The sequence below is a fragment of the Somniosus microcephalus genome, chromosome 5 (assembly GCF_052327205.1).
Source record: "Somniosus microcephalus isolate GS21.2 chromosome 5, FLI_Smic_1.0, whole genome shotgun sequence".
In the NCBI taxonomy this organism is placed as follows: Eukaryota; Metazoa; Chordata; class Chondrichthyes; order Squaliformes; family Somniosidae; genus Somniosus; species Somniosus microcephalus.
The window spans coordinates 83,230,323-83,256,110 of NC_140991.1; the positions used below are offsets into that span (position 1 = coordinate 83,230,323).

At 44.6% G+C, this 25,788-nt stretch overlaps 1 protein-coding gene across 2 annotated transcripts in view; it reads right to left on the reverse strand.

Moving 5' to 3' along the window:
• Positions 1–25,782, reverse strand: part of fam171a1 (family with sequence similarity 171 member A1) — a 223,293-nt gene extending 197,511 nt beyond the window's left edge. For both annotated transcript variants that reach the window (XM_085987919.1, XM_085987918.1), the window contains exon 1: positions 25,655–25,782. In XM_085987919.1, coding sequence (XP_085844045.1) covers positions 25,655–25,751 — 97 coding nt within the window. In that variant the 5' untranslated portion in view covers positions 25,752–25,782. The remainder of the gene's footprint in view (positions 1–25,654) is intronic.
• Between the last annotated feature and the right edge of the window lie 6 nt (positions 25,783–25,788).

Consider the following 25,788-nt stretch of genomic DNA (forward strand, 5'->3'; position numbering starts at 1 on the left):
ATGTCCCAACTGCCCCTCTCGTTTCTCGACATCCTCATTACTTATCATTGTACCCAACTGCTTTTACTGCAATTCCTTCCAAGACCTCATCTCAGTAGCTTCCAATCTCTGGCGTGCATGAATCCCTTTTTGACCTCTATCAGTCTGGAAATTTTTTTTCCATCTGAGTCATGTACTCAAATATACAAACGTACAAAAAAGGACAGATAAAGACCCGCCGGTCCATCAATCCTGTCCTAAATGGCCATTTAAAATGGAGACAACTTTAAGTTTGAGGAGGTCATGGATAAATAAAAGGTTAAAAACAAATGAAAATTGAACAACAATAATTTTTATTTATATGGCGTCTTTAACGTAGTAAAATCTCCCAAGGCGCTTCACAGGAGCGATTATCAAACAAAATTTGACACCGAGCCACATAAGGAGATATTAGGGCAGATGACCAAAAGCTTGGTCAAAGAGGTAGGTTTTAAGGAGGAAAGGTAGAGAGGCAGGGAGGTTTAGGGAGGGAATTCCAGAGCTTGGAGCCGAGGCAGCTAAAGCCAAGAGTGGAGTGATTAAAATTGGGGATGCTCAAGGAGGCCAGAATTGGAGGAGCGCAGATATCTCGGGGAGAGGGGAGGGGGGGCGGCTGGAGGATGTTCCAGAGATAGGGGGGGGGCGAGGCCATGCAGGGATTTGAAAACAAGGATGAGAATTTTAAGATCGAGGCGTTGCTTAACCGGGAGTCAAGAGTACTTGGTGCAAGTTAGGATATGGGCAGTAGAGTTTTGCATTACCTCAAGTCTACAGAGGGTGGAAGGTGAGAGGCCAGACTGGAGCGCATTCGAACAGTCAAGTCTTGAGGTAACAAAGGCATGGATGAGGGTTTCAGCAGCAGATGAGCTGAGGCAGGGGCAGAGTCAGGCGATGTTAGAGAGGTGGAAACAGGCGATCTTAGTGTTGGCACGATATGTGGTCTGAAGCTCATCTCGGGGTCAAATACAACACCAAGTCTGATTCAGCCTCAGTTGCCAGAGAGAGGGATGGAGTTGGTGGCAGGAACCGAAGACAATGGCTTCTGTCTTCCCAATATTTAGTTGGAGGAAATTTCTGCTCATCCAGTGTTGGATGTTGGACAAGCAGTCAAAACAATTGAGACAGTGGAGGGATCGAGAAAGGTGTTGTGAGGTAGAGCTGGATGTCGTCAGCGTATATGTGGGCTAACAGGTATGACATAAATGAGAAAATAACAGAGATTAAGTGAGGGACAAAAAAATCAAGGAGGGTGGATGGGGACTGAATCTAAAAAACAGTAAAGTATTCTAGAAATACATCAATAAAAAGAGAATTGTTAAATCAGAGGTGGAACCCGAGAGGAGAGAATAAGGAGTTAGTAGAGGATACATGGGAACTGGCAGGGATACTTAACAAGTACTTCACATCAGCATTTACAAAAAAAAATTAGGAAGGAGGTAAATCCTGAATTAGTTAAAATGAAGATGAGCGATATTATATTATGAATAAAAAGGAACATTTTAGAGAAATTAGTTAAGTTAAAAGGAGTTCAAAGTATCAGGACCTGATGAGTTGGATCCAAGGATCCTGAGGGATTGAGGGAGAAATTATATTTCAGGGTTAGATTGAGTGCTGGCAGACTGGCCAATATAATACCCATGTTCAAAAAGGTAGACAGAGCTAATCTGGGTAATTAAGAGTTTTAGTTTAATATCTGTGGTGGGGAAACATTGGAATGTAAAATTAAAGATGAAAGGATTACATTTCTAGATGAAGAGAACATAATTAGAAGCATCCAACACAGATTTCAGAAAGGAAGTGTCAGATATTGTGGACAGAGGAAATGTAGTGGATGTGGTGTACATGGACTTTCAGAAAGCTTCTGCCATGGTTTGACATAGGAGACTATTACAGAAGATTAAAGGGTATAGAATTAGGAAAGGGTAGAGCAAATTGAGGACAGTTTCAGAGTACAGGTAGACTATCCTTTATCCGAAAACCTCGGGACCAGCCGAGTTTCGGTTTTCGGAGAATTTCGGATTTCGGAAAGTGGGTCGGCGGGGGGGGGGGGGGGGGGGGGGTGTCGGCGGGGGTCTGGCGGTTGTCGGGGCCGGCGGGGGGTCGTGCGCACGACTTACGCTGACGCTCAGTGTAAGTCAGTCGGGGTCGGCGGGGGTCGTGCGCACGACTTACCCTTTATCCGAACTTCCGAAACCGGAACCCTCTAAAAACCGAAGGTTTTTTCGTTCAGCGTAAGTCGTACGCACGACTTACGCTGAACGAAAAAACCTTCGGTTTTTAGAGGGTTTCGGTTTTCGGAAGTCCGGATAAAGGGTAGTCTACCTGTACTTGGAAATGGGTATCAGTGCCCCTCAGGGTTCTGTTCTGGGACTGCTTCTGCTCACTAGGAGATCTGGATAAATGGTTAAAGGCAGTGATGGCCAAATATTGTATTGCAGATGTTACTAAGATAGGAGGCACAGTAAATAATGCAGAGGACGAAAGGAAGCTGCAAGGAGATATTGACAAAATAGTAACGGGTGGTATTCATAAGTGCAAGGTGGTACAATTTGGTTAAAAAAAAAAAGGTTGCATGGTGTGGAAGAGCAGAGAGATTTATGGGTTCGGGTGTGCAAGTCATTAAATGTGAATATGGCTACAAAAAAAAAAGTTAATGGAATTCTGGGTTTTATGGCAATAGTCATAAACTATATAAGTAGAGATGTAATGGTGAATTTAAACCAAACCTTATTAAGACCACATTTGGAGTAGTGTGTGCAATTTTGGGCTCCACACTATATAAAAAGGATGTTAAGGCAATAAAGAAGGTACAGCACAGATTCATTCGGATACTGCCTGGAAGCACAAATACGAAGAATGACTTGAAAAATTGGGGCTATTTTCAGTAGAACTAAAGAAAATATGAATTTGATAGAGGTGTTTAAAATTATGAAGAGATGGGAGAGTCGATAGAAACAGACTGTTTCCAGTGGTTGAGGGGTCTAGTACAAAAGGGACCTAGCTATACAATTCAAAGTTACGAGATGCAAGAGAAAGACTTTTTTTTTTAAAACAAGTTGTGAGGTGGTGGAATGCACAACTGGAGCTAGCAATGAAGCAAGAGACAATGCCAACATCTCGGTGCTGAAGGATAAAGGGATATGGCAACACATGATTAGGACTACTGCTTGCGTGGAGGATGAACACCAACATGAACTGAACAGCCCGATCTTATGTTGTAATTTCTATGTTATTCCATGTAGGTCCAAACTATCAAAATGCAGATAAGGAAGGCTGAAAATTGCAGGTGACACAGAAAACAAGTAACCAACCATGCACCCATGGGCAGATACATTTCATAATCAATGTTATTATTTGGGGAAAATATTTTTTTTTTTTTTTTTAAATGACCCAAGTATTAGAGCTGCCCAGAAAGGTGGAGAGATAACTGCACCATTGCTCTCTTTAGTCTCAGGTCAAGAAGACCTGGAAACATTTTAAGGAGATTTTAATTAATAAAGCACACAAAAAGGCAGAATGACATAACAGGTGTTAGACCACAAGACTTTGTTTCCTTCATCATAAGCTAGCTGCATATGTCCTCACCATCAGTGTGTCTGTGGTACTGGTGACTCTCAAGTGCTCAACAAAGCCAAGCAGGCTAATGATTAAACAGTGAATAGCCTAAATCAAATAGAATGCAGGCTTTATAAAGATGCTGTAGGAATGTCTACTTCATATCCAAAAGACTGAGGTCCACTCAGGCGATCAAATCAACGAGGTTTAATGAAAAGTAACAGAGTTTAACAGATAACTACAGGAGAACATCGAATATAGGTCTAGTCAGTTCAGAGGCTCCACGAGGACTGCTAGGGCAGTCCCGTGGCTGACGTCATGACGTCGTCACGTTTTTCCCGCCGATGGGGGATCACGTGATGAACGGCGTGACGTCATCGCGTTTGCCCGCGCTATTAAAGTGATCGCGCTCTGTACAAGTAAACAGCGAAAACAAAGATACAGACTCAAGCTGCAGCCAACATATTATTAAAGGGAATTATATACAATTGATTGGAGTCCTTTAGTGGCTCTGCCACATGCGCCCCCCCCAGAATTGTCTTTAATAGCAAAAGTAAAACGGCGAGGAGGCCTGACAAGCCTGTCAGATCAACTTCTGTAGCCTTGAAGTGGAAGCTAATGGACGGCAGGCGAGCTGGCGGGCGGTTGCTTTTGATCTGGCACGGCGACTGTGGGCAGTCGGCCACGTTTCGTCGGTTGTGCGATCTCGACTGGGCGGTCAAGGTCCAAGTGAGCAGGCTTCAACCGGTCAACCGAAATGTGGTCCGGTTTACCGCCAACATTGACCGAAAAAGATTTGTCTCCCGGCTCTATCACACGGAAAGGACCAGTGTAAGGGGGTTTGAGCGGGTCCCAATGAGCGTCGTGGCGGATAAACACATAGTCGGCGTTCTTCAGCTCAGCTGGGACGTGGGAACTCTGCAAGCCGTGATGAGACGTAGGCACTGGAGCTAAACTTCTGGCTGCTGAGCTGCTAGGACGCAGACCATGGCTCTGTTGGAGACGGAAGGAAATCCCCATGTACACGTAGCGGCTGGCCATACATGAGCTCTGCCGAGGACAATTGAAGATCTTCTTTAGGTGCCGTACGAAGACCCAAAAGGACCCATGGAAGCCGGTCCACCCAGCCCGCGCCTTGAAGGCTGGCTCGCAGTGCGGCTTTGAGGGACCTGTGAAATCGTTCGCACAGGCCGTTCGCCTGTGGATGGTAGGCAGTGGTGCGATGTAGCTTGACGCCAAGCCCCTAAGCCACAGCGTTCCAGAGCTCCGAAGAGAACTGCGGCCCACGATCGGACGAGATGTCTGCCGGTACCCCGAAGCGGGCGACCCAAGAGGAGATGAATGCCCTGGCGACGTCTGCGGAAGTGGTGGAAGACAGAGGAACCGCCTCCGGCCATCGAGTGGTGCGGTCCACCATTGTAAGATGATGAGTAAACCCATGCGAAGGCGGAAGTGGCCCCACCAGGTCCACATGCACATGATCAAACCGACGTTCCGGAACGGCGAAAGTGGCCAATGGAGCCTTAACAAGACGCTGCACCTTGGCCTTTTGGCAGACCACGCAGGTGTTGGCCCAGTCGCGAACATCCATGTGCATGCCCCGCCACACGAATTTGGACGACATCAACTGTTGCGAGGCCTTCATGCCAGGATGCGACAACCTGTGTATGGCGTCAAAAACTTTTTGGCGCCAGGCGACCGGGACGATAGGGCGAGGATCTCCTACGGCGACGTCGCAGAGTAGCGTAGTGTCCGCGGCATGGAATTTGACGTCAGCCGCTTGGAGGCTAGAGGGGTTGGTTCTGTAAGATTGGACCTCTGCATCCGAGGCTTGATCCGCAGCCATGAGGGCATAGTCAATGCCGAGCTGGACTGCATGAACGGTCGCGCGGGAGAGGCAATACACCACCAGGTTGTCCTTAGCAGATACATGCTGAATGTCAGTGGTGAATTCTGAGATAAACGTCAGCTGATGTTGTTGCCGAGCTGACCACGGTTCGGCCATAGCGAACGTTAGTGGCTTATGGTCCACAAAAGCCGTGAACGGATGTCCTTCTAGCAAAAACCGGAAATGAAGGATGGCCAGAAAAAGGGCCAGCAACTCCCGGTCAAACGTGCTGTACTTTCGTTCGTTTCACCGCAGTTGACGGCTGAAAAATGCCAGCGGTTGCCACGTCCCATGCACCCACTGTTCTGCACTGCGCCGATGGCGTAGTCCGACGAGTCGGTGGTAAGGGCGATGGTGGCACCTGGCAGCGGGTGTGCCAGCATGGTTGCATTGGCTAAAGCGCCTTTTGTGTCGACGAACGCCCGGTCCATTTCGACCGTCCAGCTGATCGGATCCTTGCTGGACTTGCCCTGGAGAGCCTCGTACAGGGGCTGCATGAGCAGAGCTACATTAGGGACGAACCGGTGATAAAAAATTACCATCCCGAGGAACTCCTGCAGGGCCTTGACTGACTGCGGGCGCGGGAACGAAGTAACTGCCTCCACCTTCGTTTGCAGGGGAATTGCGCCGTCTGATGTGATGCGATGGCCTAAAAAATCAATCTGCTGCAGGCCGAACTGGCACTTGGCCGGGTTGATGATCAAGTCGTGTTGACTGAGGCGTCTAAAGAGGGTGCGCAAATGGCAGATGTGCTCCTCTTTATTAGGGCTGGCGACGAGGATGTCATCGAGGTAGACGAACAGAAGCTCGAGGTCCCGAAGCACGGAGTCCATCAAGCACTGGAAAAGCCATGCAGCGTTCTTCAATCCAAACAGCATCCGCAGAAATTCAAACAGGCCGAATGGGGTGATGACTGCAGTTTTCGGGACGTCTTGCGGGTGTACGGGGGACCTGGTGGTAGCCACGGACAAGGTCGACTTTTGAAAAAAAATGGTATTCCCCGCCAAATGTGCAGAGAAATCCTGAATATGAGGGATCGGGTACCGATCAGGAGTAGTGGCGTCGTTCAGGTATCGGTAGTCGCCGCAAGGCCGCCGCCAGGTTTCGGAACAATGTGGAGAGGCGAAGACCAGGGACTATTCGACTGGCGAATAATCCCTAGCCGCTCCATCGTGTCGAAATCCGCTTTCGCAGCCGCGAGCTTGCCAGGTTCGAGGCGCCGTGCCCATGCGTAGACCGGGGAGCCAGTAGTGGTGATGTGATGTTCGACACCATGTTTCGTGGCCGTGGAAGAGAAAGTGGGTCTGGTCAGGTCTGGGAAATCTCTGAGGAGGTGAGTGAAGTCATCCGGAGGTGGGGACGCGCAGGACAGAGTGTGCGCCACGGTGTTACCGCGGTAGCACAGGATGGAGTGAAAAGTGGCCACATTGATCAACCAGCGGTGCCGTACATCCACCGGGAGGGAGGCCGTTGGCGCACAAAAAATCCGCCCCGAGGATGGCGTGAGAGACTTTGGCCGTGATGAAATCCCAGTAAAATCGCTGGCCGCCGAAGCACACCTGGACCCGCCGGCTTCCGAAGGTCCGAATGGCCCCGCCCCCCAACTTGTAGATCAAGATTGGACGCGGGTAGGATGCTACACTGCGCCCCGGTGTCGCAAAGGAAACGTTGAGCAGATCGGGAATCATTGATGAAGAGGAGTTTTCCCGAATTACCGATTGCCATCGCAGCCGCAGGGCGCTCGTTATAACCGGTCCTCCTTCGACAGGGTGGCTGCTGTTTTTGTTTTTGTTTTTTTGAGTGAAAAGCTGCAGGGAGGGCGGCAGCATCTTGCTTTCGCGCCAAAACGAGCGTGGTAGAAGCACAACCCCGCAGGTTGAGGGGCTGGAGCGGCGTCCGTGGGGGATGGGCGCCTCGTGGCAGCGCAGCACTGCTGTGTCACCGCGAAGATCTTGTCTGCATCGGCAGCCAGCTCTGCGCAGTCGGTGACTTCCGACCTGGCTAGGGCAGCTTGAACTTGCTCCGGTAGCTGGCTGAGGAATAACTCCCTGAAGAGGAAGCATTCCGGTTCGGAGCCCAGGAGCGTGAGCATTTGGCTCTTGAGCTCGGACGGTTTGGAGTCCCCGAGGCCGGGCAGATTGAGCAGTCGGCGGGCACGCTCCGACATTGTGAGCCCGAAGACCTGTAACAACCGCGCCTTTATCGTATCATACTTGCGGTCTTCTGGTGGATTACCGAGCAGGCTGACCATCCGCAAGGCTGTGGCGCTGTCGAGGGCGGAGACCACATGATAGTAACGGGTCTGATCCACAACAATGTTCCTGATGGTGAACTGGGCTTCAGCCTGGATGAACCACGCAGCTGGCTGTTGCTCCCAGAACTGTGGTAGCTTTAAAGCAACGGCGTTCGATTCCATGTTCGGTAACTTCTGCGAAAACCGTTCGCAAAAGTCGGGGTCACCAATGTAGGAATGTCTATTTCCTATCCAAAAGACTGAGGTCCACTCAGGCGATCAAATCAACGAGGTTTAATGAAAAGTAACAGAGTTTAACAGATAACTACAGGAGAACATCGAATATAGGTCTAGTCAGTTCGGAGGCTCCACGAAGACGGCAGTCCCGTGGCTGACGTCATCACGTTTTTCCCGCCGGTGGGGGATCACGTGATGAACGGCATGACGTCATCGCGTTTGCCCGCGCTATTAAAGTGATCGCGCTCTGGACAAGTAAACAGTGAAAACAAAGATACAGACTCAGGCTGCAGCCAACATATTAAAGGGAATTCTATACAATGATGATTAGAGTCCCTTAGTGGCTCCGCCACAATGCAACCATTAATTGTTTTATAGAATGATGGGGTGGGGGGGGGGGGTGGGGGCGAAAAGAGAGGTGATCAACACAAAACAAAAAACAAACCCCACCCCCACTCCAGTGCTCAAGACATTTATAAACCGAATAGAAAATAACCTAATATCTGGCAAGGAGGGAGGACCGTTACAGCATATTCCATAGCAATGTTCCAGGATTTTCTTTTGACAGGAGGGAGCTGTGGATGCAGACAGAACAAGGGGGTGGAGAACTACCTACAACAGATGATGTTGCTGAGGCTCGAGTTTTCCAGTCCACTGGAACATTATAGGATTGGAGCGATTTTCTTGGAGCAGTCGTGCTAGTGTGCAGTGAATAATAAAATGTTAAATCCCATGCTGGATTATGGAAATATGGAGTGTCTGACCTTCAGGAAATTAGACTTCTTTCCACTGATCTGAAAGGGTTCGAGTGTAAAGGAGTACACAGTCCTAGAGTCAGTGAGCTGAACCAAATACAGCAAGGTGCTTAAAGTTACTGGTAGACCATCTTGACATTCCACAAAAATTACTTAACAGTACTTCCTCCATATTCTGCTATTCTGATTTAAAAAAACCTACCCCCATCCACTAGGAACCACAGTTTCCAGATCAGAAGGTGCATAGGTTACAAAATACAATCAATGGTGCAGTGCTGATTTATCAATGTCAACCCAAAGCTTACCCATTCTAAAACATGTACTACACCCATTTTATAAACATGTACTGCAAAATCTGGTGCACCTATATCTATGTACCTACATACAGGCTTAGCTTGGAAACCAAATAGGAATTGCATTCCATAGAATATACAGCACAGAAAAGCCATTCGGCCCAACTAGTCCATGCCACTGTTAATGCTCTACTCGAGCCTCCTCCCATCCTTCCTCATCTAACTAACTATCAGCATAACCCTCTATTTCTCTCTCCCTCATATGCTTATCTAGCTTCCCCTTAAATGCATCTATATTATTTGAGTCAACTACTCCCTGTGGTAGCGAGTTCTACATTCTCACCAGGTAAAGAAGTTTCTTCTGAATTCCCTATTTAATTTCTTGGTGACTATCTTATATTGATGGCCTTTAGTTTTGCTCTTCCCCACAAGTGGAAACACTTGTCTACTCTATCAAAACCTTTCATAATTTTAAAGACCTCGATTAAGTCACCCCTCAGTTTTCTCTTTTCAAAAGAGACCCAGCCTGTTCATCCTTTTCTGATGGGCATACCTCGCATTTCTGGTATGATCCTTGTAAATCTTTTTTTCTCTCCAGTGCCTCTATAACCTTTTTATAATACGGTGACCAGAACTGTACACAGTACTAAGTGTGATCTTACCAAGATTCGATACAAGTTTAGCATAACTTTTTTCAATTCTATCCCTTTAGAAATAAACCCCAGTGCTTGGTTTGCGCTTTTTTTAAATGGCATTATTAACCTGCATCGCTACTTTTAGTAATTTGTGTATTTGTACTCCCAGATCACTTTGCTCGTCTATCCCATTTTTTCCAAGTAATACATGACCTGATTTTTCTTACCAAAATGTAACACCTCACAATTGTGTATGTTGAAATTCATTTGCCAATTATATGCCCATTCTGCAAGTTTATTACTGTCTTCCTGTAATTTGTTGCATTTCTCCTTAGTATTGACCATCACCGCCAATTTGGTGTCGTCCGCAAATTTAGAAATTATGGGGGTGATTTTATAATGGGAAGCTTTTGGAGGCGGGACTCCCACTGGTCAGGTTTCAGTCCCGCCTCCATCAGCTTCTGGCCAACCAGCAGGATTTCCCCGATTGACATTGTTAAGCCCGCCCAGCTTAGCAGGCCAATTAGAGGGGAGCCGGTTGCATAGCACATCAATGTAGGACATGTCATCTGTCAAAAATTCTTGGCAGATGAATTGTCATCATTTGACAGCTCTGTGAAGCTGTCAAACAGTGACAGTCTCTGCAGTTTGATGAGGTCTTGCATACAAGGCCTCATCAACCTTCTTTCTTTTGCAGAAATGAGATGTTTGTTGCATATGAGAATGCAACGGACATCTCTCTGCAACACGGAGAGGTGCGAGACTCTCTGTATAGAAACCGACTGAAGCCTGCAGGAAGAAACAAAGGTAAGTACACTTAGGACTTACCTCAGATACTCACCTCTACACTCTTGCACCCATCACTTACCTTCACACCACACTTTTGCACCCCGCAGACCCCCTACTAGCCTCGGTGACCCCGGCAGGTTTTGGAGCCGTTGGGAAGCCCGCACTTCAGGGCTCAAAAAGGGGATAATCCTATTTTCTGTTTGTTAACTGGCAGTTAATAGGCTTTAATCCCTTCCTGCCTCCAAGGAGACGGGACCTGGCACGGGACAGCAACCCGCCTCCTGGGAAAATGGCATGGAGGCGGGTTTGCCACCCACCCCCAAATTCTGCCATTTTCCCGCCAGTCCCGCCTCCATAACCGCCTCCTCGGGGCTGAGAAAATCACCCCCTATGTTTTTGATTCCAAAATCTAAATCGTTAATATAAATTGTGAATATCAGTGGTCCCAACATTGATCCTTGTGGGAGCCCACTTCCCACCTTCTGCCACTCTGAATAGCTACCCTTCACCCCTCTCTGCTTTCTGTCTTAAAGCCAGCTAGCTATCCATTCTGCTACTTGTCCCCTGACTCCAAGTGCTCTGACCTTATTTATTAGTCTATTATGTGGTACTTTATCAAAGGCCTTTTGGAAATCTAGATATATTACATCTACTACATTAACCTTTGTCTACTCTCTGATACGTCAAAGAATTTAATGAGGTTGGTCAAGCAAGGCTTTCCCCTTTTGAAATCCATGCTGACTATTCATTACATTATTTTTGGTTTCTAGATTTTTTATTTTATTTTCTCCTTTAGTAGGGATTTCATTATCTTTCCTACCACCGATATTAAGCCGACTGGTCTTTAGCTCCCTGGACATGTTCTATCTCCCTTCTTAAATATAGGGATAACATTAGCTATCCGCCAGTTCTCAAATATTACACCTTTTACGAACGAATTATTAAATACGTGTAATGGTGCCTCTGCTAGCTCTTGCCTAGATTCTTTTACAATGTGCGGATGTAATCCGCCAGGGGTTTTATCCTTTGAGTTTGATTAGTTTAATATTTCGCTTTTCATTTTAAATGCAGTTATATCATTTCTAATCTCATCGTCCGATGTCATGTCCACTTGCTCCATCTCCCTGGTAAATACTAAAGCAAAATAATTATTTAATATCTCTGCCATTTCGCTATCGCTGCCTGTCACTTAGTAGCCCTATCCCTACTTTCTTTTACTATTTTGTTTTATGAGCCTTGATAATTTAATTTCATAGTTCCTCTCTGCCTTCTCAATGTTTTTTTGATTTCTCTCCTAATTTCTTCACATTCTCCCTTGTTGTCATGCTCTCCCCTGCTGTCCGTGTACTTAATGTACGCCTTTTTCCTTATCCTCAATTTTTCCCATTTGTCTTTATTCATCCTTAGTGTCTAGTTTGTTCTTGTTTTTTAGCGGAATATATTTTTCCTGGATTCTGTTGAGCACCATTTTAAATGTTTCCCATTGCTGTGCTATATCATTGTTTGCCAATATTGTTGTCCATTATTATTACAGTTGCTCAATGACAATTAATAGTTTTATATATACTTTTATTATAGAACCATAGCAGTTTATGACACGGAAGAAATCTCTGCCTTAGTCACTCACTGTGGCAAAGCTTCCAATGCTCCAACAACACTCTGTGCAAGACATTTTTCCTAACTTCTCTCCTCACGAGGATATTTATAAGTTTAAATTGATGACATAACATCATAGACTACCCAGCCATAGGAAATAGTCTTTCCCTATTTACTCCTTCACAACTTTTCTTCATTTCAAAAACCGCTATTAAATCTCTTAGCCTTCTCTGCTGCAATGAAGTCTCGCTTCATAACTGTAATACATTATCACATGGTTTAGTATGAGCATGCTCAGTTTGCTCTGGCCTAGTAAAGCAAGCACATGGACTAGCAACTCATCGTGTCTCGGTCCTTCATTCGTTCTACCCACATGAGAATGGGATCCCAAAGTCATTTTTAGGAATCATGGAAGGACACAGTGTTCAACATTCAAGTGGAAAAGTTTAGAGTGAATTTGCGACACCTAAACCAAATTTTTGCGACGTTTTACTGTTAACGCTCATGCAAAATTGACCTATCTATGGAGAGGGTGGCGAAGAATGCTAGGGAGCTCCGTCCAACTCGAAATTATTTTTAAAAATTTGTTTATGGGATGTGGGCGTCGCTGGCAAGGTCAGCATTTATTACCCATACCTAGATGCCCTTGAGAAGGTGGTGGTGAGCCGCCTTCTTGAACCGCTGCAGTCCGTGTAGTGAAGGTACTCCCAGTGCTGTTAGGGAGGGAGTTCCAGGATTTTGACTCAACGACAATGAATGATCAGCGATATACTTCTAAGTCAGGAGGTGTGTGACTTCAAGGTGGTGGTGTTCCCATGCTCCTGTTGCCCTTGTCCTTCTAGGTGGAAGAGGTCGTGGGTTTGGGAGGTGCTGCCGCCAAAGAAGCCTTGGCGAGTTGCTGCAGTGCATCTTGTAGATGGTACACACTGCAGCCACGGTACGCCGGTGGTGGAGGGAGTGAATGTTTAAGGTGGTAGATGGGGTGCCAATCAAGCAGGCTGCTTTGTCCTGGATGGTGTCGAGCTTCTTCAGTGATGTTGGAGCTGCATTCCTCCAGGCAAGTGGAGAGTATCCCATCACGCTCCTTACTTGTGCCTCGTCGATGGTGGAAAGGCTTTGGGGAGTCAGGAGATGAGACACTCGCCGCAGAATACCTAGCCTCTGACCTGCTCTTGTTGCCATAGTATTTATGTGGCTGGTCCAGTTAAGTTTTTGGTCAATGGTGACCCCCAGGATGTTAATGATGGAGGATTCAGTGATGGTAATGCCAGGGGGCGGTGGTTAGACTCTCGCTTGTTGGAGATAGACATTGCCTGGCACTTGTGTGACGCGAATGTTACCTGCAACTTATCAGCCCAAGCCTAAACGTCGTCCAGGTCTTGTTGCATGTAGGCATGGACTGCTTCATTATCTGAGGAGTTGCGGATGGCACGGAACACTGTGCAGTCATCAGCGAACATCCCCATTTCTGACCTTATGTTGGAGGGAAGGTCATTGATGAAGCAGCTGAAGATGGTTGGGCCTAGGACACTGCCCTGAGGAACTTCTGCAGCGATATCTTGGGGCTGTGATGATTGACCTTCAATCGCCACCACCATCTTCCTTTGTGCTAGGTATGACTCCAGCCGGTGGAGATTTTCCCTCCTATTCTTATTAAATTCAGTTTTACTAGAGCTCCTTGATGCCACACTCATATGCTGCCTTGATGTCAAGGGCAGTCTGATGCGCTATCAATCACTCAAAAGACTGAGGTTAAGCGAGTAACTAACAGGCTTTTATTAACAAGAGAATGAAGGTGTGCCTCGAGTGGTCGACCAGTCCAGAATACAGAGGGACTGTGGAGCAGTCACCTTTATACCTGGACTCGTGGGAGGAGTCAGCCGAGGCATGTACAGACATGTACACAGTGGAATACAAACACCCACACAGGCAGGTATAACAGTGGTTTACCACAAGAACATAAACACATTCAGACTAATCACATAAATTTAAAGAATAAGGCAATGTGTTCTTTGGAATAGAGTGTACTTGAATTAGTATTGAGAATGCAATTTAAATTGGAAACCAGCCGAGTTACTAATTAAACTAACTTGTTGCTTCTATGTTTAATCAATCAACTTGGTAAGGAGAGTGGCCGAATAACAGATCATCATTTAAATCAGGTTTTACCGTTAATATGTCACTAAAGGATAAGGGGTAGGGGTAGGCCATTTAGGACAGAAATGAGGAGGAATTTCTTCACCCAGAGAGTGGTGAACCTGTGGAATTCTCTACCACAGAAGGCAGTAGAAGCCAATTCATTAAATATATTCAAGAAGGAGTTAGATATATTCCTTAAGGCTAAAGGGATCAAGGGATATGGGGAGAAAGCCAGGACCGGGTACTGAATTTGGATGATCAGCCATGATCGCATTGAATGGCGGAGCAGGCTTGAGGGGCCGAATGGCCTACTCCTGCTCCTATCTTCTATGTTTAAATCAGGTAATTGACTGCGTATGCAAATATCATAATTGTGCAGCATCGTACACTTAATGAAATAACAGAAAAAGCAGGAAAAACTCAGCAGGCCAGGCAACATCCGTGGAGAGAGAAACAGTTAACGTTTCAGGTCGAAACCCTTCTTCAGAACTGAGAAAAAAAAAGCAGGAAATGAAACAGATGAAAAAGCAAGTTGGGGGCTGGGAAATGGGGGAGGGGATGAAAGAACAAACGGGAAGGTTTGTGAGAAGTAGAGACATTAAGAGATATTCAGGGCGAGGCAAGATGGTAATAGGACAGATTAAGAAACAAAAGATGGCTTTAGATGAAGTGTGAAATGCGCTGGCAGAATGGAAGACAGCTGCCATGTGGGAGAGAAAAAAGGGAAAAGGCACAAACCAAAAGTGTGGATAAAAAATATATATAAATATGATAGGGGCCGAGGTTCTGATCTGAAATTGTTGAACTCGATATCGAGTCCGGAAGGCTGTAAAGTGCCTAATCGGAAGATGAGGTGCTGTTCCTGAAGTTTACGTTGAGCTTCCATGGAACAATGCAAGAGGCCAAGGACGGTGAGGTCTGAGTGGGAATGGGGCGGTGAATTAAAATGACAGGAGACCGGAAGCTCGGGGTCACCCTTACGGACTGAACGGAGGTGTTTCGCAAAGCGGTCACCCAATCTGCGTTTGGTCTCCCCAATGTAGAGGAGACCACATCGTGAGCAGTGAATACAGTATACTAGATTGCAAGAAGTACAAGTAAATTGCTGTTTCACCTGGAAGGCGTGTTTGGGGCCCTGGACAGTGGGAAGGGGGGGGCGGTATAAGGGCAGGTGTTGCATCTCCTGCACTTGCACGGGAAGGTGCCGGGCAAAGGAGAAGGGGTGCTGGGGGCGATAGATGAGTGGACTAGGGTGTCTCGGAGGGAGCGGTCCCTACGGAATGCTGAAAGGGGAGGTGAGGGGAAGATGCATTTAGTGGTGGGATCACGTTGGAGGTGGTGGAAATGGCGGAGGATGATGCATTGAATGTGGAGGCTGGTGGGGTGAAAGGTGAGGACAAGGGGAACCCTATCGTGGTTCCGGGGAGGGAGGGGCAGGGGTGAGAGCAGAAATGTGGGAGATAGAACAGACGCGGTCGAGGGCCGTGTCAACCACAGTAGAGGGGAATCCTCGGTTGAGGAAAAAGGAAAACATGTCGGAAGCATGTGGAAGGTGGCATCGTCGGAGCAGATACGGCGGAGACGGAGAAACTGGGAGAATGGAATAGAGTCCTTACAGGAGGCGGGGTGGGAGGAAGTGTAGTCCAGGTAGCTGTGGGAGTCAGTGGCTTGTAGTGAATGTTGGTCAATAACCTATCCCCAGAGATGGAAACGGAGAAGTCGAGGAAGGGAAGAGTCAGAGATGGACCATGTGAAGGTGAGGGAAGGGTGGAAATTGGAGGCAAAGTGAATGAAATTGTCTATTTCAGGGCGAGAGCAGGAAACGGCACCTTAATGAAGTTATGCAAAAGCAAATAAACCTTCACTCTACTAAGAATGACAGGTGAACAAAAAAGACACAGGTGAACTGGCTCTCAATCTAGATTTCCGTAACAGTGAAACAAAGATGTAGTGTGCTTAGGAAAACCACTTAATTTTCAGTAACTACGCCGACTGGTAACTTGAGTAACTCGGTCAAGCACAATTTGACAAATATTTGCAAGCCCATTCCTCAAACAATACCAAACTACTGTACACCATTGACAAGAGTTTTCATTGGCTAATTCCATTAACAACAAATGGACTCAAGTCAAAAGCAATTTAGTTTCACAAAAACATTCCACCCCTCCCAATAATAATTTTAAAATAATTTGCCAAAAGTTAGGCACTTATAAGTTACCAAAGTTTGGCATCAAAGACCAGCATTAACAGAAACTTATTAACCTTGACAGTGCAATTACAAGAAAGTTACTAAGTTTTCTTGAAGCCACCATGTATAATCCTTTATAAGCTGACCCCCTACTTCTCAGCTAAAACACAAGAGAATGCCCAGTCACTGCAGCTCCCAGAGAACAGGAAGTTTGATTTTAAAACAATTAGACAGTGAGCAGCAGACCAGCTGCCAGACAGGCAGGAGCTGGATGCAATATTCAGAATAGATTGGAGAGTAGGACTGGACCAAAAGGTCAATGTACTCCCAGAGCTACATTATCCTCCACCATGACGACTAAATGAGCTCCGCTACTTTCACTCCCCAATAACCTAAATTTCTGGTTTTACACATGGATTTAAAAAGTCTATACATTAATGACAAATAATTTTTCCACTTTTCCAGATCATACACTTTCCCATTCCCCATTAATTTTCTTCCATTTCTATAGAATTTATTTCCCCAAATTTCCTCCTCCATTCCTCCCCTCACATTCATGTGTGCACTTTCCAGCACTACATAACAATTAGAACCAAGAACCTTAGCTATTTTATTTATTTCCTAGCCCATGGACACCAAAACCAATTGTAGTGTCTATCAAACCTCAAGGATTGAAACTGGGACCTTCCTTGTCCATACAACTCAGGTGGTAAATGTTTCTTCCAGCGTAAAACAATCAGCGGAATTAGATTAGATCTTAACTAACTTTCATAATTAACCAGTTTTGGAAAAATTCAATTTTAAAGTGTCAGTGTTGGCTCAGTGGTATTCTCACCTGAATCAGATGGTGATGGGTTCAACCTCCACTCCAGGATTTGAGCACGTAACCTAGGATGACACTTCAATGAAGTACTGAGAGAGTGTTGCATTGTCAGAGGTATCTTCATTTGGATGAGACATTAAACACGGGCTCCATCTGCCTGCTCAAGTGGACGTAAAAGATCCCATGGCACTATTCAAAGAGCAGAGGAGTTTTCCTGGTATCCTAACCAACATTTATCAAACACCACCACAACACAAATTAACTGGTCATTTATCTTACAACTGTTTGTGCAACCTTGCTGTATTTAAATTGGTTCCCGTCTGTCTACATAACCGTGACTACTTTAAAGATAATTCACTGGTTGCAAATACTTTGTGGCATCTTGAGGACATGAAACACACGTTATAAAATGCAATTTCTTTCTTTATCAATGTCAGAAAACACAAGTTCAGGCTCCTAGGGAATATTTTCTGTTGGTGGGCATAAAAGTTTCCATGGTACTATTCAAAGAAAAGTAGGGGGAGTTCTCCCCACTGTCCTGATCAATATTTATCCCTCATCCAACATCACAAACAAATTATGTGGTCATTTATCTCATCGTTGTTCGAGAACTTGCTGCGCAAATTGGCTGCCACATTACAACAATGACTGCACGTCAACAGGCTGTAAAGGGCTTTGCAACATCCTACGGTCGTGAAAGGCGCTATATAAATGCAAGTTGTTTCTTTAACTTGAACATCCTCCAGAAACCCAGGAAGAACTACAACAGTAAGATTCACTGCTTTATACCTTTAAGTTTTTGATGTAGAAATTAATTTCACTGATGTGCAAACAGAGACATCCTCGAATTATCATCCATCAATGATGCATTGGGGAGACATTTTATTGTGGAACTCACCAGAAGCAACTTTCCGTACATAGCAACCATGCATTTTTAACACACAACATAATTGGGAGATCACATTTCTTTGATATCACACCATGAACTTCTTATAAACAGCACTCCAGAGACACAAATTTGTTATCTGTTACAGGGTATGAGATTTTACACTGCTAAAAGACAATTTACCGCCTTCAAAGAAAATTCATTAATGTTAATTAGGATGAGACAGTGGAGGCCCTCTGAAGTACAGACAATAGGCTCAATCTGACCACTGCAGTAATTGAATTACTCAGAATAAAACCCAAGTAGCCATTTCTGGTACGATAGCAAAATACTGCAGATGTTGGAAATCCGAAATAACAACAGAAAATGCTGGAAAAACTCAGCAAGTCAGGCAACATCCGTGGAGAGAAATTTGAGTTGACGTTTCGGGTTTGACCCGAAACGTCAACTCAAATTTCTCTCCACGGATGTTGCCTGACTTGCTGAGTTTTTCCAGCATTTTCTGTTATTAGCCATTTCTGGTATTGTTTTTAACGCTTTTGTTTTTAAAAAAGCACAAATTTAACCATTCAATCCCATTTGGCAAATTGCCACATTGCAAATAAAAAAAAAAAAACATTCTCTGCATGCAATCCATTTTCTGGCTGTTGAATTAGTTCTGTCCACCTATTGCATGGTGGATGAATATCTAGGTACCACAATAGTGATAAAAAATAGTTGCTCTCGATTGACCTTGCAGCAGTACATCCTAGATAAGAAACAATTTAGTATGTCTGGAGTACTCATTTTTGTTAACACATAAAATGGCTTTGCACACTAATAGGAAACAAGCCTACTCTTCAGAAGGTCTCCATTTGAAGTAGTGCTTGAATTTTTCTCATTGTTACTCTAGCCAAATGTGAAAACTGTACATGTTGTACCATGTAATTCTGAAATGATAACTATTCCTACCATCAGTTATCAACTGGTAATGTTACATTTTAAAAGATTTACCACAATCCACTTCAGTGAGTTTGGATAACTTCAAAAAAGATCACTTTTTAAATAAGTGGAATTACCTCTACACAACGACAACAAGGAGGAAAAATATACACATACATACTGCATTTAAATCTTAGGCTGCGAATTTGAACTAGTTGCTCCCAACAAAAATACTTTGTCCCCATAGTAAATATTAGTACAACTTGCAGCATTATTTCACCCATCAAATCAATTTTGTTATTCTTTGCGATGTACAAAATCACCAAGGTATCAGCAAGAAGCAGCAAAATGAAGGCACATTATCTAGTTGTATAAAGTGTGGTATGCAATCATGGAGGAACCAGCCACCATACGAGCCAACATTTTCATTGGACTTTGGCTTGTGAGGGTAGAGAGCAGGGGGTGGGGGGGGTATTTTCTTAAGTCAATGGAAAAGGTAAGGAGGCAGAGTGTAAAACAGGCTTCTGATTAACTATCACCTGTTTTGTGCTACCACCTATATCGCATTTCACCGAGATCTCTGCCATCACCAAAAAGTATTTAGTAAGCAGACAATAAAATACCACAGTTTCCTGTAATATCATGAATATTTTCTTAAAGGAAGCCATTTTCAAATACAAATCATAGTAATTGGGAGTTTCAGGGGTGGCCTCATTCCACCTCAGGAAAAAAAGGGGAGGGATTCAAATTCCTGGGATATTAGAACCGGTTCTGGGGGAGGTGGGACCAGTACAAACTGGACGGTTTGCACCTGGGCAGGACCGGGACCGATGTCCGAGGGATAGTGTTTGCTAGTGCTGTTGGGGAGGTTTTAAACTAAAATTGCAGGAGGTTGGGAACCTGTGCAGGGAGACAGAGGAAAGGGAAGCAAGGATAGAAGCAAAAGACAGGAAGGAGAAAAGCAAAAGTGGAAGTCAGAGAAATCAAGGGTGTAAATCAAACATGGCCGCAGCAAACAATAATTCTAAAAGTTCTAAGAGTGTTAAAAAAACAAGCCTGAAGGCTTTGTGTCTTAATGCGAGGAGCATTCGTAATAAGGTGGATGAATTAGCTGCACAAATAGGTGTAAACGGATATGATATAATTGGGATTACGGAGACATGGCTCCAGGGTGACCAAGGCTGGGAATTCAACATCCAGGGGTATTCAATATTCAGGAAGGACAGGCAAAAAGGAAAAAGGCAGTGGGGTAGCATTGCTGGTTAAAGAGATTAACACAATAGTAAGGAAGGATAATAGCTCTGATGATGTGGAATCTGTATGGGTAGAGCTGAGAAATATCATGGGGCAGAAAACATTAGTGGGAGTTGTATACAGACCACCAAACAGTAATGCTGAGGTTGGGGATGGCATTAAATGGGAAATTAGAGATGCGTGCAATAAGGGCACAGCAGTTATCATGGGTGACTTTAATCTACATATAGATTGGTCTAACCAAATTAGTAACAATACTCTGGAAGAGGAATTCCTAGAGGGTATACGGGATGGTTTCCTGGACCAATATGTTGAGGAACCAACTAGAGATCAGGCCATCTTAGACTGGGTATTATGTAATGAGAAAATAGCAATCTTGTTGTGCGAGGCCCCTTGGGGAGGAGCGATCATAATAGGATAGAATTATTAAGATGGAGAGTGAAGTAGTTGATTCAGAGACTTGGGTGCTGAATTTAAATAAAGGAAACTACGATGGTATGAGGCGCGAGTTGGCTAGGATGGATTGGGGAATGTTACTTAAAAGGGTTGACAGTGAATAGGCAATGGCAAACATTTAAAGATCGCATGGATGAACTACAGAATTTGTTCATCCCTGTTTGGCATAAAAATAAAACAAAAAAGGGGACTCAACATTGGTTAACAAGGAAAATTAGGGATAGCATAAGATCCAAGGAGAGGACATATAAATTGGCCAGAAAAAGCAGCAAACTTGAGGATTGCAGTTTAGGATTCAGCAAAGGTGGACAAAGGGATTAATTAAGAAGGGGAAAATAGAGTATGAGTGTAAGCTTTCAGGGAACATAAAAACTGACTGTAAAAGCTTCTATAGATATGTGAAGAGAAAAAGATTGGTAAAGTCAAGCGTAGGTCGCTTGCAGTCAGAATCAGGGGAATTTATAATAGGGAACAAAGACATGGCAGACCAATTAAATACATACTTTGGTTCTGGCTTCACAAAGGAGGACACAAAAACTCCCAGAAATGTCGGGGAACATAGGGTCTAATGAGAGGGAGGAACTGAATGAAATCAGTATTTGTAGGGAAATGGTGTTAGGGAAATTGACGGGATTGAAGGCCGATAAATCCCCAGGGCCTGATAATCTACATCCTAGGGTACTTAAGGAAGTGGCCCTAGAAATAGTAGATGCATTGCTGGTCATCTTCCAAAATTCTATAGACTCTGGAACAGTTCCCATGGATTGGAGGGTAGCTAATATAAACCCACTATTTAAAAAAGGTGGTAGAGAAAAAAAACAGGGAATTATAGACCGGTAAGCCTGACATCAGTAGTGGGGGAAATGCTAGAGTCCATTATAAAAGATGCAACAGCAGAGCACTTGGAAAACAGTGACAGGATCGGACAAAATCAACATGGATTTACAAAAGGTAAATCATGCTTGACTAATCTACTGGAATTTTTTGAGGATGTAACTGGTAGAATAGATAAGGGAGAACCAGTAGATGTGGTGTATTTGGACTTTCAGAAGGCTTTTGATAAGGTCCCACATAAGAGACTAGCGTGCAAAGTTAAAGCACACGGGATTGGGGGTAAGGTACTGACTTGGATAGAAAACTGGTTGGCAGACAGGAAGCAAAGAGTTGGAATAAACGAGTCTTTTTCCGAGTGGCAGGCAGTGACTAGTGGGGTACCGCAGGGATCGGTACTAGGACCTCAGCTATTCACAACATATATAAATGATGTAGACGAGGGAATTAGATGCAATATCTCCAAGTTTGCAGACGACACAAAGCTGGGTGAGCGTGTGTGCTGTGAGGAGGATGCAGAGAAACTCCCGTATGATTTGGACAGGTTGGGCAATTGGGCAGATGCAGTATAATGTGGATAAATGCAAGGTTATCCACTTGGTGGCAAAAACAGGAAGGCAGATTATCATCTGAATGGCAATAGATTGGGAAAAGGGGAAGTGCAACGAGACCTGGGTGTCCTTGTGCACCAGTCGCTGAAGGTAAGCATGCAGGTGCAGCAGGCGGTTAAGAAGGCAAATGGTATGCTGGCCTTCATTGCGAAAGGATTCGAGTACAGGAGCAAGGATGTCTTGCTGCAGTTGTACAGGGCCTTGGTGAGACCACACCTTGAGTATTGTGTGCAGTTTTGGTCGCCTTATCTGAGGAAGGATGTTCTTGCCATGGAGGGAGTGCAGCAAAGATTCACCAGACTGATACCTGGGATGGTTGGAATGACGTATGAAGAGAGATTGGGTCGATTAGGCTTATAATCACTAGTTTAGAAGAATGAGAGGGGATCTCATTGAAACTTATAAAATTCTAACAGGACTAGACAGACTAGATGCAGGAAGGCGGGGGAGTCCAGAACCAGGGGCCACAGTCTAAGGATAAGGGGTAAGCCATTTAGGACTGAGATGAGGAGGAATTTCTACACCCAGAGAGTGGTGAACCTGTGGAATTCTCTACCACAGAAGACAGTTGAGGCCAATTCATTAAATATATTCAAGAAGGAGTTAGATATATTTCTTAAGGCTAAGGGGAATAAGGGATATGGGGAGAAAGCAGGGACAGGGTACTGAATTTGGATGATCAGCGATGATCGCATTGAATGGCAGAGCAGGCTCGAGAGGGCGAATGGCCTACTCCTGCTTCTATCTTCTATGTTTCTATGTTTAGGGGAGTGACCCAGTTAGAGGATGTAGATTCTGACTCACAATTTTCTACATGCAATGTTCATCTACTTGGCTGCATATTCAAGAAGAGGCAGAGTGGGGGAGAGGCACTTTCCCACTCCTCCATGGAATGGAAAGAAAATTCCACCAAGCTCAACAGTCAACAAGCTATTACGATAGCAAAATACTGCAGATGCTGGAAATCCGAAATAACAACAGAAAATGCTGGAGAAAACTCAGCAGGTCAGGCAACATCAGTGGAGAGAAATTTGAGTTGACGTTTTGGGTCGAAACCCTTTTTTGCACACTTCTTTGAACCAAAACCTTTATTTATCCATTATTTTAAAATTCCCCTCAAAAAAGAGAGTTACTTGCCAATACACAACCCAAGACTTCCACAACCGGTGGGCACCACAGGACTTTGTCTCAGCAACGACGAGAATTGAATTACTACTTAACAATTGCACGTATTTTTAGTTGACTAGGTTACTTGTTTTGTTTTAGTGGTGCCCTCCTCCCAGGGTCGGGGAGGTGGGCAAATGGGAAGGGGGCACTTGTAGTGATATTTGTTGACTTTGGGCTCATGCCCAGGGTCAGCCAAAGGGCCCATAGTCACTACAAGACAGAGCCAACGCACAAGCTGTTTCAATGGCAAGTGTGGACTTCTCTTTATGGTCCCTCACCCCAGATGGAGCAACTATCATAGAAAGTGCCACCCCTGCCAGTGGACTCAATAGCCACCTTCACCAGCAGCACACTGTGGCTGCTGTATGTATATTAACAGGATACACTGCTACAATTCACCAAGCTTACTTCACCAGCACCTCCCAGCTCCACAACCTCAAACAAAGGTAACAACAAAACCACTGGAATACAATCACCTCCAGACTTCACTCCATGTCATGCACCATCTTTTGACTTGGCCATGTGCCACTATTCCTTCATTGTCACTACGTCCTAGCAGTCCCTTTCGAACACCATCATTGGTGCACCATCAGCACAAGGACTGAAGCAGTTCTGGGAGGCCTACCACCACCTTCTCCAGGCAACTAGGGACTGGCAATAAAAATTGCCTACATCCCAAGAACAAATGTAAGAAATATACTCCATTCAATAGAGGACTACTGAAACCAAAACTACCAGGGAGCTTTGGAAATTGATCCCCAAAAAAAGACTGGTTTGCATGTGCTCTATTCCCTGTGCTACTGGCCCAACTATTTGCTATTTATGGGCAATTAATGCCTAAATCTTCAATAGATTACATCTCCTATATGTCTACTCAATATGTTTGGGTAGATTCTTTCTTGTCTTTATGAAGACTGCTAAGTATTTAATAGTTTTGTATTCCATTATACACAACCTAGATTTGTCACTCCTGGTGGCATGCTCGTCAAAGCAATTCAACATTTTTGAAATGGTACCTACTTGCAAATCTTCCTTCATTCTCTTGCACTCAATTACAACCAACTTGGCTAAAGGGATAGGAGAAATAACCAAATGGATACTATATTGGAATTTGCTGTACTGCTTACTGTGGAGTAAATATAATGCAGGCGGTTACTCTAGTACCGGCAGCTACATAAACTGTACTAACTTAGGCCAACACATATTCTAAATTCATAATTGATATAGCTTCTATAAAATTCTCAAGAGTCACCTGCAGAAGACAAGTCACGGGTACATGGAGGACCCAGACATACAATTTCACGAGTATCCATGAGGATGCAGCAAAAGCAAGCTATGCTAGGCCCTAGTTATCTATTCAGACACATTCATTTTTAATTTTCAGATGTATTGTATTTTCCAGTCTCTAACTTCTATAAATAATAAAATACACAGGATGTCTCGAATACAGCAATATCATGGTTGATACCAATTTGAGATATATATACACACACACATATATATATACACATACACACACGGTATTTTGCTGAAACTCACGTTTATGGCAGCGTGGTTGGATTCAGAGGATGGTTCGCTCATCCATATCTTTTATCAAAAAGGTTCAGAGCAAAGTGCAATATGTCAGAAACAAAACAACCACAAACATCTTTTTTTAATTATATAGGGTTGTGACTGTTTTTCGTTTCGATTCAGCCGTGATACAAGATCAGGAATCAATCGTGTTAACAAGGCGCTGGAGATTAGGATTTAAAAGCTGCTGAACGGAATCTCTCCACGATGACTTACAGTTAACCGGGAGGCTCAGGAAATGCGGCTGTGATCCTCCGCTAACATCGAGTAAAGAGCAATGTGTGCTTTTTACAGCCGGTGCATAGAAAATACACTAAGAATTCGGAATCATGATCATTTTAACAATACTGCTCATTTGGATTCCCCTAAATAACATTCAGAGTATTGCTCCCTTTAAAAAATTCCTCAAACCGCCCTTTAAAATAAACGAATGATACAATATTTTTAAAAAAAACAAGGTGAAATGATTGTAGCAACTGAGTGACTTCCCGGGTTGGAACGAATCTCTGCAGCATCCTGATCTCTCACATCTCGGCGCTTTTTCCACAACTTTAAAAAAAAACCTCGATACTTCTTTGTGTCTTTTTATCTAAAGAGAGAAAAAAAGCCAGCTAAACAAAAAACCTTTTAAGGTTTAGCGAGCGACAACAAGCCGATCATAGGCACCGTGGCGATGCTCATTGTTCCCTCCTCCTCCCTTATCCCGGAGCTTTTTGTTTAAATGACAATATCGGACAATAAAAAGGTCTCGCCAAACCGCAAGAGAAAAAAACCCACCTCGAGTCATCTCTCCCCGCCACCACTTACCCTGTGCACACTGTAAGGTTTTAGTGACCGCTTTCCACACATTGCAGCCGAGTAAGCAGAGCAGGAGAGCGGCGGACCGGGAAAACTGGCACATCATTTAATGGTCTTTTCAGTGAGAGCAGACGGGCGCCAAC